The sequence below is a fragment of the Marmota flaviventris genome, chromosome 6, assembly GCF_047511675.1.
Source record: "Marmota flaviventris isolate mMarFla1 chromosome 6, mMarFla1.hap1, whole genome shotgun sequence".
Lineage (NCBI taxonomy): Eukaryota > Metazoa > Chordata > Mammalia > Rodentia > Sciuridae > Marmota > Marmota flaviventris.
In genome coordinates, this window is record NC_092503.1 from 85,608,706 (window position 1) to 85,622,062 (window position 13,357).

General features: G+C 41.9%; 1 protein-coding gene across 1 annotated transcript; it reads left to right on the forward strand.

Moving 5' to 3' along the window:
- Positions 1 to 1,074: 1,074 nt before the first annotated feature.
- Eef1a1 (eukaryotic translation elongation factor 1 alpha 1) lies at positions 1,075 to 4,752 on the forward strand. The gene is made up of 8 exons (XM_027928098.2): positions 1,075 to 1,133; positions 2,096 to 2,273; positions 2,490 to 2,669; positions 2,769 to 3,065; positions 3,153 to 3,303; positions 3,390 to 3,646; positions 3,735 to 3,969; positions 4,065 to 4,752. Exons 2-8 carry the CDS (start codon positions 2,130 to 2,132, stop codon positions 4,187 to 4,189), a joined length of 1,389 nt encoding a protein of 462 aa, XP_027783899.1. The 5' UTR covers positions 1,075 to 1,133; positions 2,096 to 2,129; the 3' UTR covers positions 4,190 to 4,752.
- The last annotated feature ends 8,605 nt before the right edge of the window (positions 4,753 to 13,357 follow it).

Sequence of the window (13,357 nt, forward strand, 5' to 3'; positions counted from 1 at the left end):
AATACTGGGTGGATAAATTTGCTGATGCTGTAGATCTTAGTCTGTACGTGAGATCATGTGGAAATTTGAATTTAAAAGATTCTTTAAAGTTTTTCATGTTTGCAATCAAATGACTGTACACTTTAAAAAATGTACCACGGGAGTAGACAGACACACACACACGCACACTCTCTCTCTCTCTTTTAGGATCTTCTTATTGCAACAAGACTAGATTTACAAGTAAAGCTAACTGTAGGATTAAAAGTCTATTCTAAACTGAAATAGTGGACATCAGGAGTGCCCCAGGAGGTGAAGTACATTCCAGGCTTCGATAAAAACAGCTGGTTCTGAATGGAACAAACCAAGAAGCCAGTTAGGGAGCAGACTGGTTGCGCTCAGGGCCACCGAGCTGAAAGCCCTCCAGGATTCCTGAGCCGTGAAGGCAGCCCCCAACCCTGGCCCTCTGCCCCAAGTCCCTCGGGTCCAGGGACCTAGTACTCGTCTCCAGGGAGCAGGAGCACGGAAGGCGGGGGCGGAGGAGGAGCCAGTCCCGGACCCCGGAGCGACCCGCGGGGGAAGCGGCTCTAGGGGCTTGTCCCAGGCGAGCTAGAAGGCGAGGCTGAGTACGCTGGGTGGATTGCAAGGTGAAGGGATAGCCCAATCTCCACATGACCTTTGGGGTTAAGCCAGGAATGGTACAGGGAAGATTCTGGACATCCCCTCCTGACAGCCTCCTCTCTGCCCCACCCGCCAGCTAAAGCGGAGAGTAATTCATACAAAAGGGGGACTTGCCTCTGCCTAAGGGAATCCCAGGGACCGTCGTTAAACTCCCATTAACCTAGATGCGAGACGGATCGCCTCCGTCCCCGCCCCCAGCCTCTGGCTCTCAGCATCAGCGGGATCTAGAGGAGCATGCGCGAGGAGCTGTGTGCGGTGAGTGGGCTGAGTGCACCTCGCCCACAGTCCCCGAGAAGTGGTGGGGGGAGGGGATGGCAATTGAACCGGTGCCTAGTGGAGGTGGCGCGGGGTAAGCTGGGAAAGTGGTGTCGTGTGCTGACTCCGCCCTTTTCCTCGAGGGTGGGGGAGAACGGTATATAAGTGCCGTAGTTGCCCTGAACGTTCTTTTTCGCAACGGGTTTGCCGCCAGAACACAGGTGAGCTCCGGGTGTGGCTTCCGCGGGCCTGGCCGCCCTGAGTGGGCTGAGGCCCTCGCGTGCTTTCTTTACCGCCAAGCTACTGGGCCACTTTACGAGGTTCTTACCCCGAATTTTGGGTTATTTGGGGGTTGGGAGAGTTCGAGGTCTTGATTTTTTTTCAAGAATCCCTTCGCCTCGTGCTTGGGTTGAGGCCTGGCTGGGGCGCCCGGGCCGCCGCGTGCGAATGCGATCGCACCTTAGCGTCCGCCAGCTGCCCAGTTTTAGGGCTTAAGTTTCCACGTGAGTCGTTGGGGCCCTTTTGTCTGCCGAGACGGTCCTGCCGGTCCTGTGTGGGTCCGAGTCTCCACGGGCTCGTCGTCTGGTTCTTGGTTGTGGGGCGGCAGCGGGGCCCGACCGTCGGGCGCACATGTCCAGCCCGGCCTCGGGGAGGCGAGGCGGGGCCCTGCGAGGCGGCAGTCGTGGGCTCGGAGGAACGGGCCGGTCGGGCCGGGTGCCCGGCCTCTGGCTCATGTCGCCCCACCCTGGGCGACGAGGCCGGCCCGCTCGGCACCAGTTGCGTGCGCGGAAAGATGGCCGCTCCGGCCCTGTTGCAGGGAGCTCAAAATGGAGGACGCGGCGGCCCGGGAGAGCGGGCGGGTGAGTCACCCACACAAAGGAAAAGGGCCTTTCCCTCCTCGGCCGCTGCTTCCTGTGACCCCACAGCGTACCGGGCGCCGTCCAGGCACCTCTATTTTGTCTCCCAGCCTTTGGAACTCAGCTTCTTTCGGCTGGGGGAGGGGACTTCTGCGCGATGGAGTTTCCTCACACTTAGTGGGTGGAGACTGAAGAGTTAGGCCATCCTGGCACTGGATGTAATTCTCCCTGGAATTTGCCCTTTTGAGTTTGGACCAAGGGTTACCCTCAACCTTCTCGGACAGTAGTTCAAGGGTGCTGTTTTTAATCCTTAAATATCATTTTAGGTGTCGTGAAAACCACCGCTAAATCAAAGCCAAAATGGGAAAGGAAAAGACTCACATCAACATCGTCGTCATTGGACACGTAGATTCGGGCAAGTCTACCACTACTGGCCATCTGATCTACAAATGTGGTGGGATCGACAAAAGAACCATTGAAAAATTTGAGAAGGAAGCTGCTGAGGCAAGTACAATAGCGATAAGGGAAAATGTTAAAATACGGTTAGAAGTGATGCAGAAGTGGAGTAAAATTTTCTTTTTTGGTTAAAGTTCTTAATTGCTTAGCTCTGTTCTGACGGTGTAGAGTCAACAAAGGCTATAGATTGTAAAACGGAACCATTTGTGCAAAATAGTGGGGGCATGGAATTTCAACTTAAGTAACTCTTCTAAATCATTACAGATGGGAAAGGGCTCCTTCAAGTATGCCTGGGTCTTGGATAAACTGAAAGCTGAACGTGAGCGTGGTATCACCATTGACATCTCCCTGTGGAAATTTGAGACCAGCAAGTATTATGTGACTATCATTGATGCCCCAGGACACAGAGACTTTATCAAAAACATGATTACAGGGACATCTCAGGTATGTGGGATGAAACAACTAAATGACTAAAAAACTAGAACCTGGGGTCTTAGATTGTGTGAGGACAAATTTTTTGTTAACGTGTTTTATTTTCCAAAGGCTGACTGTGCTGTCCTGATTGTTGCTGCTGGTGTCGGTGAATTTGAAGCTGGTATCTCCAAGAATGGGCAGACCCGTGAGCATGCCCTTCTGGCCTACACACTGGGTGTGAAACAACTAATCGTTGGTGTTAACAAAATGGATTCCACTGAGCCACCCTACAGTCAGAAGAGATATGAGGAAATTGTCAAGGAAGTCAGCACCTACATTAAGAAAATTGGCTACAACCCCGACACAGTAGCATTTGTGCCAATTTCTGGTTGGAATGGTGATAACATGTTGGAGCCAAGTGCTAATGTAAGTGATTTTTTTCCAAGACATTTTTTTAAAAGAAAACTTAGTGGCAAGTTGATAGTAACAATAATTGGCAATTTTGTGTTTTAGATGCCTTGGTTCAAGGGGTGGAAAGTCACCCGTAAAGATGGCAGTGCCAGTGGAACCACATTGCTTGAAGCTTTAGACTGCATCCTGCCACCAACTCGTCCAACTGACAAGCCTTTGCGTCTGCCCCTCCAGGATGTCTACAAAATTGGTGGTAAGTTGGATGTTAATAGTTTCTGGTAGGCACAATACCTTTGCCTTTTCAGGCAGAATGTATTTGATACTATGCTATAACTTTAGGTATTGGTACTGTCCCTGTGGGCCGAGTGGAGACTGGAGTTCTCAAGCCTGGCATGGTGGTCACCTTTGCTCCAGTCAATGTCACAACTGAAGTAAAGTCTGTTGAAATGCACCATGAAGCTCTGAGTGAAGCTCTTCCTGGAGACAACGTGGGCTTCAATGTCAAGAACGTGTCTGTCAAAGATGTTCGCCGTGGCAATGTTGCTGGTGACAGCAAAAATGACCCACCAATGGAAGCAGCTGGTTTCACTGCTCAGGTAACAAAGATAAAAATGTGGCATTTCTATCCTGATTAGAGCCTGAAGTCTTTTGAGATGCATTAAATTACATTATCTTCCCCCCAAGGTGATTATCCTGAACCATCCAGGCCAAATCAGTGCTGGCTATGCTCCTGTACTGGATTGTCACACAGCTCACATTGCTTGCAAGTTTGCCGAGCTGAAAGAAAAGATTGATCGCCGGTCTGGTAAGAAGCTGGAAGATGGCCCTAAATTCTTGAAATCTGGTGATGCTGCCATCGTTGACATGGTTCCAGGAAAGCCCATGTGTGTTGAGAGCTTCTCTGACTATCCTCCTCTGGGTAAGAAAGACCTAAGAACAATTAGAAAAATTGCAATAGAAAACACAAATTGCTCCTTTGTGTTTCTCATGGGTAATACCAAATTTCTTTTACAGGTCGTTTCGCTGTTCGTGATATGAGGCAGACAGTTGCTGTGGGTGTCATCAAAGCAGTGGACAAGAAGGCTGCTGGAGCTGGCAAGGTCACCAAGTCTGCCCAGAAAGCTCAGAAGGCTAAATGAATATTACCCCTAATACCTGCCACCCCAGTCTTAATCAGTGGTGGAAGAACGGTCTCAGAACTGTTTGTCTCAATTGGCCATTTAAGTTTAATAGTAAAAGACTGGTTAATGATAACAATGCATCGTAAAACCTTCAGAAGGAAAGGAAAATGTTTTGTGGACCATTTTGTTTTTTTGTGTGTGGCAGTTTTAAGTTATTAGTTTTTAAAATCAGTACTTTTTAATGGAAACAACTTGACCAAAAATCTGTCACAGAATTTTGAGACCCATTAAAACAAAGTTTAATGAGAAACCTGTGTCTTCTTTGGTCAACATGAACTTATACAAATGTTAGGCAAGAGTTCCTCAACCTATTTGTGGTGTTGAGAATCTGTTAACTTTATAAGTATGATTAAGTTTTCTGGTTGGGAATTAAGAAGGGAAACTGGGAGGGATCTTCTAGTACCTAGTGAATATCTGGGAGGGGTGTATTGATTACAACACTTGGTTAGGGTAGAAAAATAACTTTGTAATTTACTTTAGAGGACCAAATCCTGTAATATTAAAGGCTGTTACTTCTGAAATTTTGTGTAGCTCCATTAATACTGAATAATATATCGATAATCTTTTTAAGTTTTCTATTGAAATGTGCTTTACATTTGTAAGCATTGGAGTAGTTAAGTGAGGATTATTAAATAGTACGAAGAACTGGATTTTCAATAGGAAATTTTATCTAAGGAGCAAGGTTGGATAACATTAACAGGCCAAAGACTAACCCACAGTTTGAAGAGGCACAGTTATAAATCTGAGTAGGGTGAGCTTCCTTCAATAAGGTGATACAATAAGGTGATACGGGCTTGGACAGGGTAATTGGTAATACTGGCAGTGCAAATGGGTAGGTAGGAAAAAAGCCTCTTCAGCTGTCACTGTTGATCCATTTAAATTTCTAGTTTTGATCTGTTGGTAAATGTGAGCATTTGAATATTTGAAACACTTGCCATGAACTTTTAACTGTAAACCTGTACATAGAATTTTTTAACAGTACATGTAGTTTTTAACAGTAATCCTGAATATGGAAGAGTATCTCCTAAAAGATATTCTTGGGCTGGGGATACTGAATTGTAGAACATGAGCTTGGCATATATGAGGCCCTAAGTAATATCAGCACTGCAAAATTATGAATTGGGGTTGTAAACTCCAAGCTACTGCACATGTTGGGCGACCTTTGGGCTAAATATCCCTACCCCTATTGAAGACAAGTTGGTGATCATTCTTAAGCCTCATAAGTAGCTAGTTATTCAAAAACAGCCACCATGTCCTATAAAGTTTTGGTTCCAGCCTGGAAAGATGGACAAGATTACATAAGATGTAAATTTTATAAGGCTCATCTATGTATGGCCGGTGGGTTTTAAATTCTGATTCAAAACACTTGTGTCTGGTAAACTGTCTTAGGTCAGTTTAAAGGGTTATTACCCTGTTGAGGTGCCAGGACCATAAACATCCTACTACTTGTCTGGTAGAAATGGAATAAACCTGAGTTAGAAGGTGAGAAAAATGTCAACTTGGTACAGTGAGATAGGCTTTGAGCACTCAAAGTTGTCTTCAGTTTCATAGGGTTTGATTTGCTGGTTTATAGATGTTTGACCAATAAATGACAACCAATAAAATGAGATTCATCAAGTGAGGACTTACACTCCCCAAGACAGCCACCTGGAAAATCTGCCACCATAGAGATAGGAAGGAGAGAGGAGTAAACCAGTCAGCTTTGGTTTAGCCAGTTGTATACCGAGGTTCACTTCCTCTGAAACCCTCTATGTGAATGTGTAAGATAATTACTTGGTTTGAGCACCATCTACTGGCAGTTGATAAAGTAGCATACTTTTTCTACATTAAAATAAAGCTGAAATTTGCCCCCAGAGAATTTGGTATGATTTTAGAATATGAAATGTGAGGATGTTTTGGTTTGGGAGTTAACATGATTGCCATTAAGGCACACCTCCTTTGTTTATGTAATTTTTTTTGGCAGTACTATGGCTCTACGTGTGCTTTACCACTTTTTCTTACATGCCCTACCAACCCTTAAGTTTGATTCAATTCCCAGCACCAAAAAAAAAAAAAAAAAAAAAAAAAAGTTTGAGACAGTTTTAGGAAAGTTGCCCAGGCTTGAACTTGATCATTCTGCTATAGTAGGAGATCCAAAATTACTTGGGTTTTGCCTTATAAATATGTGCATCAGGTCTCAATTACGACCAAAGAACTCTGCTTGTTCTGCGGGACACAATTTTGACCGCTTATGTCAGAATTTAAAGCACTGAAGGGGGCTGGGTTTGGTAGTGCTGAAGGAGGTTTTTAATGTTTTTTTTTCCCTTTGTTTTATATATAATATATATAAAACATAAACAAATATATAACATATATATATAAATATGTATGTATATATATATAAATATGTATGTGTATATATATATATTATAATTTGGTACTGGCAATTGAACCCAGGGGTACATCTCCAGCCCTTTTTAATTTAGAGATGCTAAGTGCCTTGCTAAACTGCTGAGGCTGCCTTTGAACTCATGATCCTCCTGCCTCAGCCTCCCTAGTTGCTGGGATTAGAGGTGTGCACCACTGTTCCTGACTTGTTAACATGATCTTAATGTTTCAAACAAGATTTTAAGGGAGTATTACTACTTTCACTGTGGTAATTCTAAAATGTTTTGTCCCTTATTCTGATTATTTGCAGCTTCAAAAACTCAAGTTCCCCACAGCTCTAGAACATTACTAAAATCAAGTTTGCCATAGGCCTATAATTCCAGTGGCTTGGAAGGCTGAGGCAGGAGGACTACAAGTTCAAAACTAGCCTCAGCAATTTAGTGAGGCCCTAAAGCAATTTAAGAGTCCCGGTCTCAAAAATTTAAAAAAGGGGCTGCAGATGTAGCTCGGGGATCAAGTGCCCTTGGGTTTAATCCCTGGTTACTGATCCCCCTCCCTCCACTAAAAAAAAAAATTCCCTGTCTCAATTTTTTTTTTTTGCTAGGAATGTAGCTCAGTATTAAATTACTCCTGGGTTCAATCCCTAGCACGTGTGTGTGTGTGTGTGCGCGCGTGCGCGCAAACACAAACACAGCTAAAGTCACCTTAGGTGTTTTTTGAGTATTTGATACCTAAATTTCGGGCTGGGGATGTGGCTCAAGCGGTAGCGCGCTCGCCTGGCATGCGTGTGGCCCGGGTTCGATCCTCAGCACCACATACAAACAAAGATGTTGTGTCCGCTGAAAACTAGAAAATAAATATTAAAATTCTCTCTCTAAAAAAAAAAAAAAAAAAAACATGATACCTAAATTTTCCTTTTATATGACAAAAATTGTAAGTTGTCCACAGCATTTGTTGTAGGAAAGCATCTCGAAGATGATCAGTTGTCAAAATAGGAGGCTAAGTTTGATGTGGCATTGAGATTATAGAAGCAAAAACTTTTTCACAAGCACAAAAAATATCAATTTTGCACATTATCTGGGCACTGATTTTACCCAACAAAAGCAATTGACTGCTTAAATGGTGAAGAGTTTGTGATTTTTTTCACTGATTTTCTGTATGGTACAATACCGCTGGTTACTGGTGATGAGTTCTGCTCCTCACATGTTCAAAGTATAACATTAGAGAAGCATGCTGAGCCAAGCATATAAAGCAGTGTTGATTTAAAAAGGGGTAACATAGACTTCTCCCAGGAGGGAGAAGGGGGCCATAGCTGGTATCCTGGTATCCCAAGAAGCGAGGCTCTTCTGCCTTTTTATAGGTGTTAGGCTTCCTTTGTTCTCCTGCTCTCTTTCCCTTATCTCTCTCCTTCCTGCATACATATGTGACTAGGCCCAGAAGATGCTTGGAGGGATGGCCAAAAGATGAGAAGCAGATGGACGGGGGAAGGGCTGGATGGAGCAGCCCAGGACACATTTAATTAATAACTTTATAGGGAGGAACAATTCCTGGGACAGGTTGACCTAGCAACAGGTTTGAGCAGGGGCAAGTTATCTAGATAAGGGTGAGGGAAGGCCTTTGAAGGAATTAATATTTCAATTTCTCCATTCTCTGGATCTGACTCTTGCCTATCTGCCTAATTCTGGTTTCAGTATGTAAAAATCCTAGAGAATATTACAGATAATTTGGTTTTAGTTTCATTAAAATTATTAGCTGGGTGTGGTGGCACTTGCTGATGGTCCTAGCTACTGATGCAGGAGGATCAACTGAACCCAGGAGTTTAAGGCCAGCCTGAATGAGACTCAGTTTCAAAATAAAATTATTTACATTAGTAACCTTTTCTGCTGAACTGAGCACTGAGGTGATGCCAAAGCAAGCTTCTGGCCAGAGTTATAATTCTTGAAATGGGGAACTCTTCAGAACAAGGGTCATAACCAACAACCTGTGTGTCATAAGATGACCTTCCTGATATTTTAGATTGGTAGTATTAGTTCCTTTGTCATCATGGAAAGTTGCAGAAATAAATCCCTCTGAGAATTAAACTTGCATTCTGCAGTTATAACCAGTATCCTGATGGGAGTGAACAGCATGAGTTTCTATGATGGGTAGTAGAGAGGATGCTCTCATATCAGAGAAGAGGGAGGAATAACACCCCTCACCCAGCCTTTTATTTTCCTGAAGGGTTTTCTTTTTGATTTTTACAGAGGAGGAAAAGTTTGAGGGCTCACAGTTTCAGAGGTCTAAGTCCACAGAAGGCTGGCTCCATTCCTCAGGGCTTCAGGTGAGGCAGAACAACATGGCAGAAGAGTGGCAGAGGAAAGCAGCTCACATCATGATCAGAAAGCAGAGACTCCACTCATCAGATATAAATATATACCTAAAGCCACACCCCCATTCCCACCTCCTGAGGCCACACCCTACCATTTCAGTTACCACTCAGTTAATCCCTATCAGGGGATTAAATCACTGATTGGGTTAAGACTCTTACAATAATTTCTCCTCTGAACCTTCTTCCATTGTCTCACGTGAACGTTTGGGGGACAACTCACATCCAAAACAAAACACCTTCGTTCTAAAAGTCTCATGCCAGTTTGAGATGTTCTCAGAAATAATTTCTTCCTGAAATATTTTATCTGTTTTTTTCATAACTCTGTTCTATTCCCTTTTTACTTCCAAAACCATATGTGATCTTTTACCTATCATTGTTTAGGTGGCATCAAAGTCGTTTCCATAATTTGCAAGTCTCTGGGAATTTCCATGAGACTTGCAAACTAGAATTGAAGTATAACTCAAATATATTGCTCTGAGTACCAATTTAGAAGTGGAAAATGATTTAACTTTAGGAAACTGCTACCTGACTACTGAATTGTTAACTTCTTATCAAATGGGAATCTCAGAGAAACAATATATATTTTGTTGTTTCCTAAAAAGCAGTTGTGCTTTAACCCAATGTTTACCACTAGTTATAAGCAAGATGAAATGAATAGAAGGAAAACTGACGTCTACTTTGGACTGTTTTTAGCACTTCATGGATAGTTAAGCGTTTAGAGTTCAGTTTGTGGTCTCTATGGGAGATATGACAACAAAGAATTTTAATGTTGTAGTAATTCTGTCCCTAAGTATGCAAAAGAATACTAGAAAATTTGAATAAGCAAGACATTCAAATTTTCCCCAGTTTTTATTAAGATAGTTCTATGTACTGAATTTCTTTTTTTATACTGGAAGTTGAATGCAAGGCTTTGCATGTAAGCTCTCTACCATGAGCTACATCCCCAGCCCCTTTTTCTTTTTTAAAATTTATTTATTTATTTGGGGGAGGGAACCAGGGATTGAATTTAGGAGCACTTGACCACTAAGCCATATTCCCAGCCCTATTTTGTATTTTATTTAGAGACAGGGTCTTAGCGCCTCACTTTTGCAGAGGCTGAATTTGAATTCTCGATCCTCCTATATCAGTGTTCTGAGACTCTGAGATTACAGGCCTGTGCCTTTTTGAGATAGGAGCTTGCTAAATTGCCCAAGAAGGCCTTGAACTTGCCATCTTTTTGCCTCAGTATCCTGAATAGCTGTAATATTACAGGCATGCATGCACCACTGTACTTGCCTAAAATTCATCCTTTAAAAATATGTAGTTCTACTGGGCATGGCAATATATGCCTATAATCCCAGTGCTTTGAAAGGCTAAGGCAGGAGGATCCCAAATTTAAAGGCAGCCTCAACATTCCAGGGAGGCCCTGTCTCAAAATATAAAAAGGGGTAAGGATGTGACTCTGGTTAAACATCCTTGGGTTCAATCCCTGGTACCAAAATAAATAAATTAATAAAATAATAAAAATATATAGTTCTGTAAATTATGACAAATGAATACAGTTAACCACAAAATACAGAAATCATGTCACCACTACAAAATTCCTATATCCATTTGTAGTCAACTCCCCATTATCAGCTCTTTGTAACCACTGATATATTTTTTGTCCTTGTAACTGCTTTACAGGGATGTCCTAAAACTGGACATCTAAGTAATATAGGCTTTGAGACTGGCTTCTTTCATTTAGTAGGATACACTAAAGATTTATCCATTTTGCATATATCAGAAATCTGTTCCTTTTTAATGGATGTATGTCAGTTTGTGTGTCTGTTTTCAGCTGAGGGACATCTGGTTTTCTTTCGGTTTGGGACAATTATGAATAAAGCTGCTATAGGTTTATGTGTAACATACATTTTCATTTTACTTGCATGAATTCCTAGAAATGGGATTGCTGGGTTGTATGGCAAATGTTATTTATCTTTATAAAAACTGCCCAACTATTTTTCCAAAGTGGTTAAACCATTTAGTAGTTAAGAGATTAATGTGTATGTGTGGTACTAGGAATTGAATCCTCTGACATGCCAGGCAAGTGCTCTACCACTGAACTACATGCCCCCCATCCTCTTTTTCCCCTTTTCTTTCCTTCCCCCTCCCTCCCTCCTTTCTGTTTCTCTTTCTTTTTTGACAGGTCTTGCTTAATTGCTCAGATTGGTCTTGAGTTCTACCATCCTCCAATCTCAGCCTCCTGAGTAGCTTGGATTACAGGTGTGTGTCACAGGGCAGGCCCCGCTTAGAGATTAATTGTTTAAAGAAGAGAAACAATAAAACTAAATGAGTGTTACACTGAAGTTCTATAGGACAGTGAAGCAATATTTTGTTTGAAAGTACTGTGCCTACTATGTTGCCAGACACCATTCTAGGCATAGAGGATAGAGCTGTGAATAAAGTCTACACAGTTCTTGCCCTGAGTTTCTAGTTGGTAGGGGAGATAGTCAATGAATACAAGTAGGTGGTTTGAACTTGTGATGATGCTATAAAGGAAAAGATACTCTGAGGAAGAAGAGTAAAAGGGACATAATTTAGATTGGCCAGAGAAGGTTATTTGTCAGGAATAGCTGAGACTTGGAGGAGAAGTCAGTACTGAAGAATGTGAAAACACTGTACTATTATATATATATAGTATTGGGCACTGAACTGAGGGGTGCTTTACTTCTGAAGCCTCCAAGTGTATGCTTGGCAAGAGTTTTTACCACTGAGCTACATCTCTAGCCCTTTTTATCTTTTTTTATTTTGAGGCAGGGCCTTGCTAAATTGCCCAGGCTGGTCTCAAACTTGTGATCCTCCTATCTCAGCCTCCTGAGCTGATGGTGTGCACCACCATGCCCAGTTTGTACTTTTACAATTTTTTTTTTTTTGGAGAAGGGGTAACCAGGGATTGAATCCAGGGATGCTTAACAACTGAGCCACATCCCCAGCCCTTTTTAATATTTTATTCAGAGACAGGGTCTCGCTGAGTTGCTTTAGGGCCTTGCTAAATTGCTGAGGCTGGCTTTGAAATTGCAGTCCTCTTGCATTAGCCTCCTGGGTGGCTGGGATTATAGGCATCCATCATCATGCCTAGTTATACTATTTTTTTTAACACATCTCATCTCAGAATACATGAGGCATTCTTTGGCCTCATTACAAACAGAATCAGAAAATCTGATTAGAAGAAAACTAAAATGTTTTAATCTATTCAAATCAACCTTGAATATATTCACTGAAATCTTTTTTCTTAAATTTCTTCTTAGATGTTTATATCATACATTGAAGGGCACATACATCTCATTTTGTCCTCACAATTACCTTTGTTGGGGGCAGGTATACCCATGGTACAGGTGTCACACTGAAGCATGGAGAGGTTAAGTATGAGGAGTTACCTTCTCCTAAAACATTGCATCAATAAATGGATTTTTTCCCTTAACAGGTAATTTTGTCTTCTGGTCACTTCCAATCATTTTACCTAGGCTATTTTCTTCAAATGACTTCATTTCCTTTTCCACAGTGTCACTAACTGATATCCTTAGATCTGTGTTAAATACTTTCAGTTCCTACAGCTGTTTCTTAATCTTAGGTCACATGGCTTCTAAATTCTTCCCTTGCTGTTTTCCTTTCCAGAGTTTATAGTTTCTAATGCATTTTCACCAATATAAACATATGTAGCTGTGGATGCAATAAAATATTTGTTTTTTCAGTGCTGGGGAATGAACACAGACCTCCTGCATGCTAGGCAAGTCCTCTACCACTGAATTACATCTCCAGCCCAAGACTTTTAAGTTTTAAAAAAATTGTCATAAAAAATTCTTGGGGACTGAGATTGCGGCTCGGCGGTAGAGCACTTGCCTAGCACTTGCGAGGCCCTGAGCCACAATAGCCACAATTTGATCCTCAGCACCACATAAAAGTAAAATAAAGATACTGTGTCCAACTACAACTAAAAAATACATATTAAAAAAAATTCTTAGTTTGAGGAATACCTAGATGTAAAAGAAATCCCAATGTATTGGATTTTTCCCATGGGAGTATATGCTATTCAGATTAGTGTTTTTCAAACATTTGATTATGATCCACAATAACAATTATTACTGCAACCCAGTCGCACAAACTATTTCATTGCAGTGTGTTTTCCAAATTGCAAATACTGCCAATTATAATATGCCATCGATTATAGAACACACCATTTATTTTTTTCAACAACTTCTATATTTAACCCCTTAAAGTGAAACAAAACATTTAAAGCATATTGAACAAAATGTTAACTTAAAAAAAAATTATTTGGGGGAATACTGTGGATTTAACCCAGGGGTACTTAAACACATGAGCCACATCCCCAAACCCCCTTCCCACCCCTTTTTTTTTTGTTGCTGGGAATT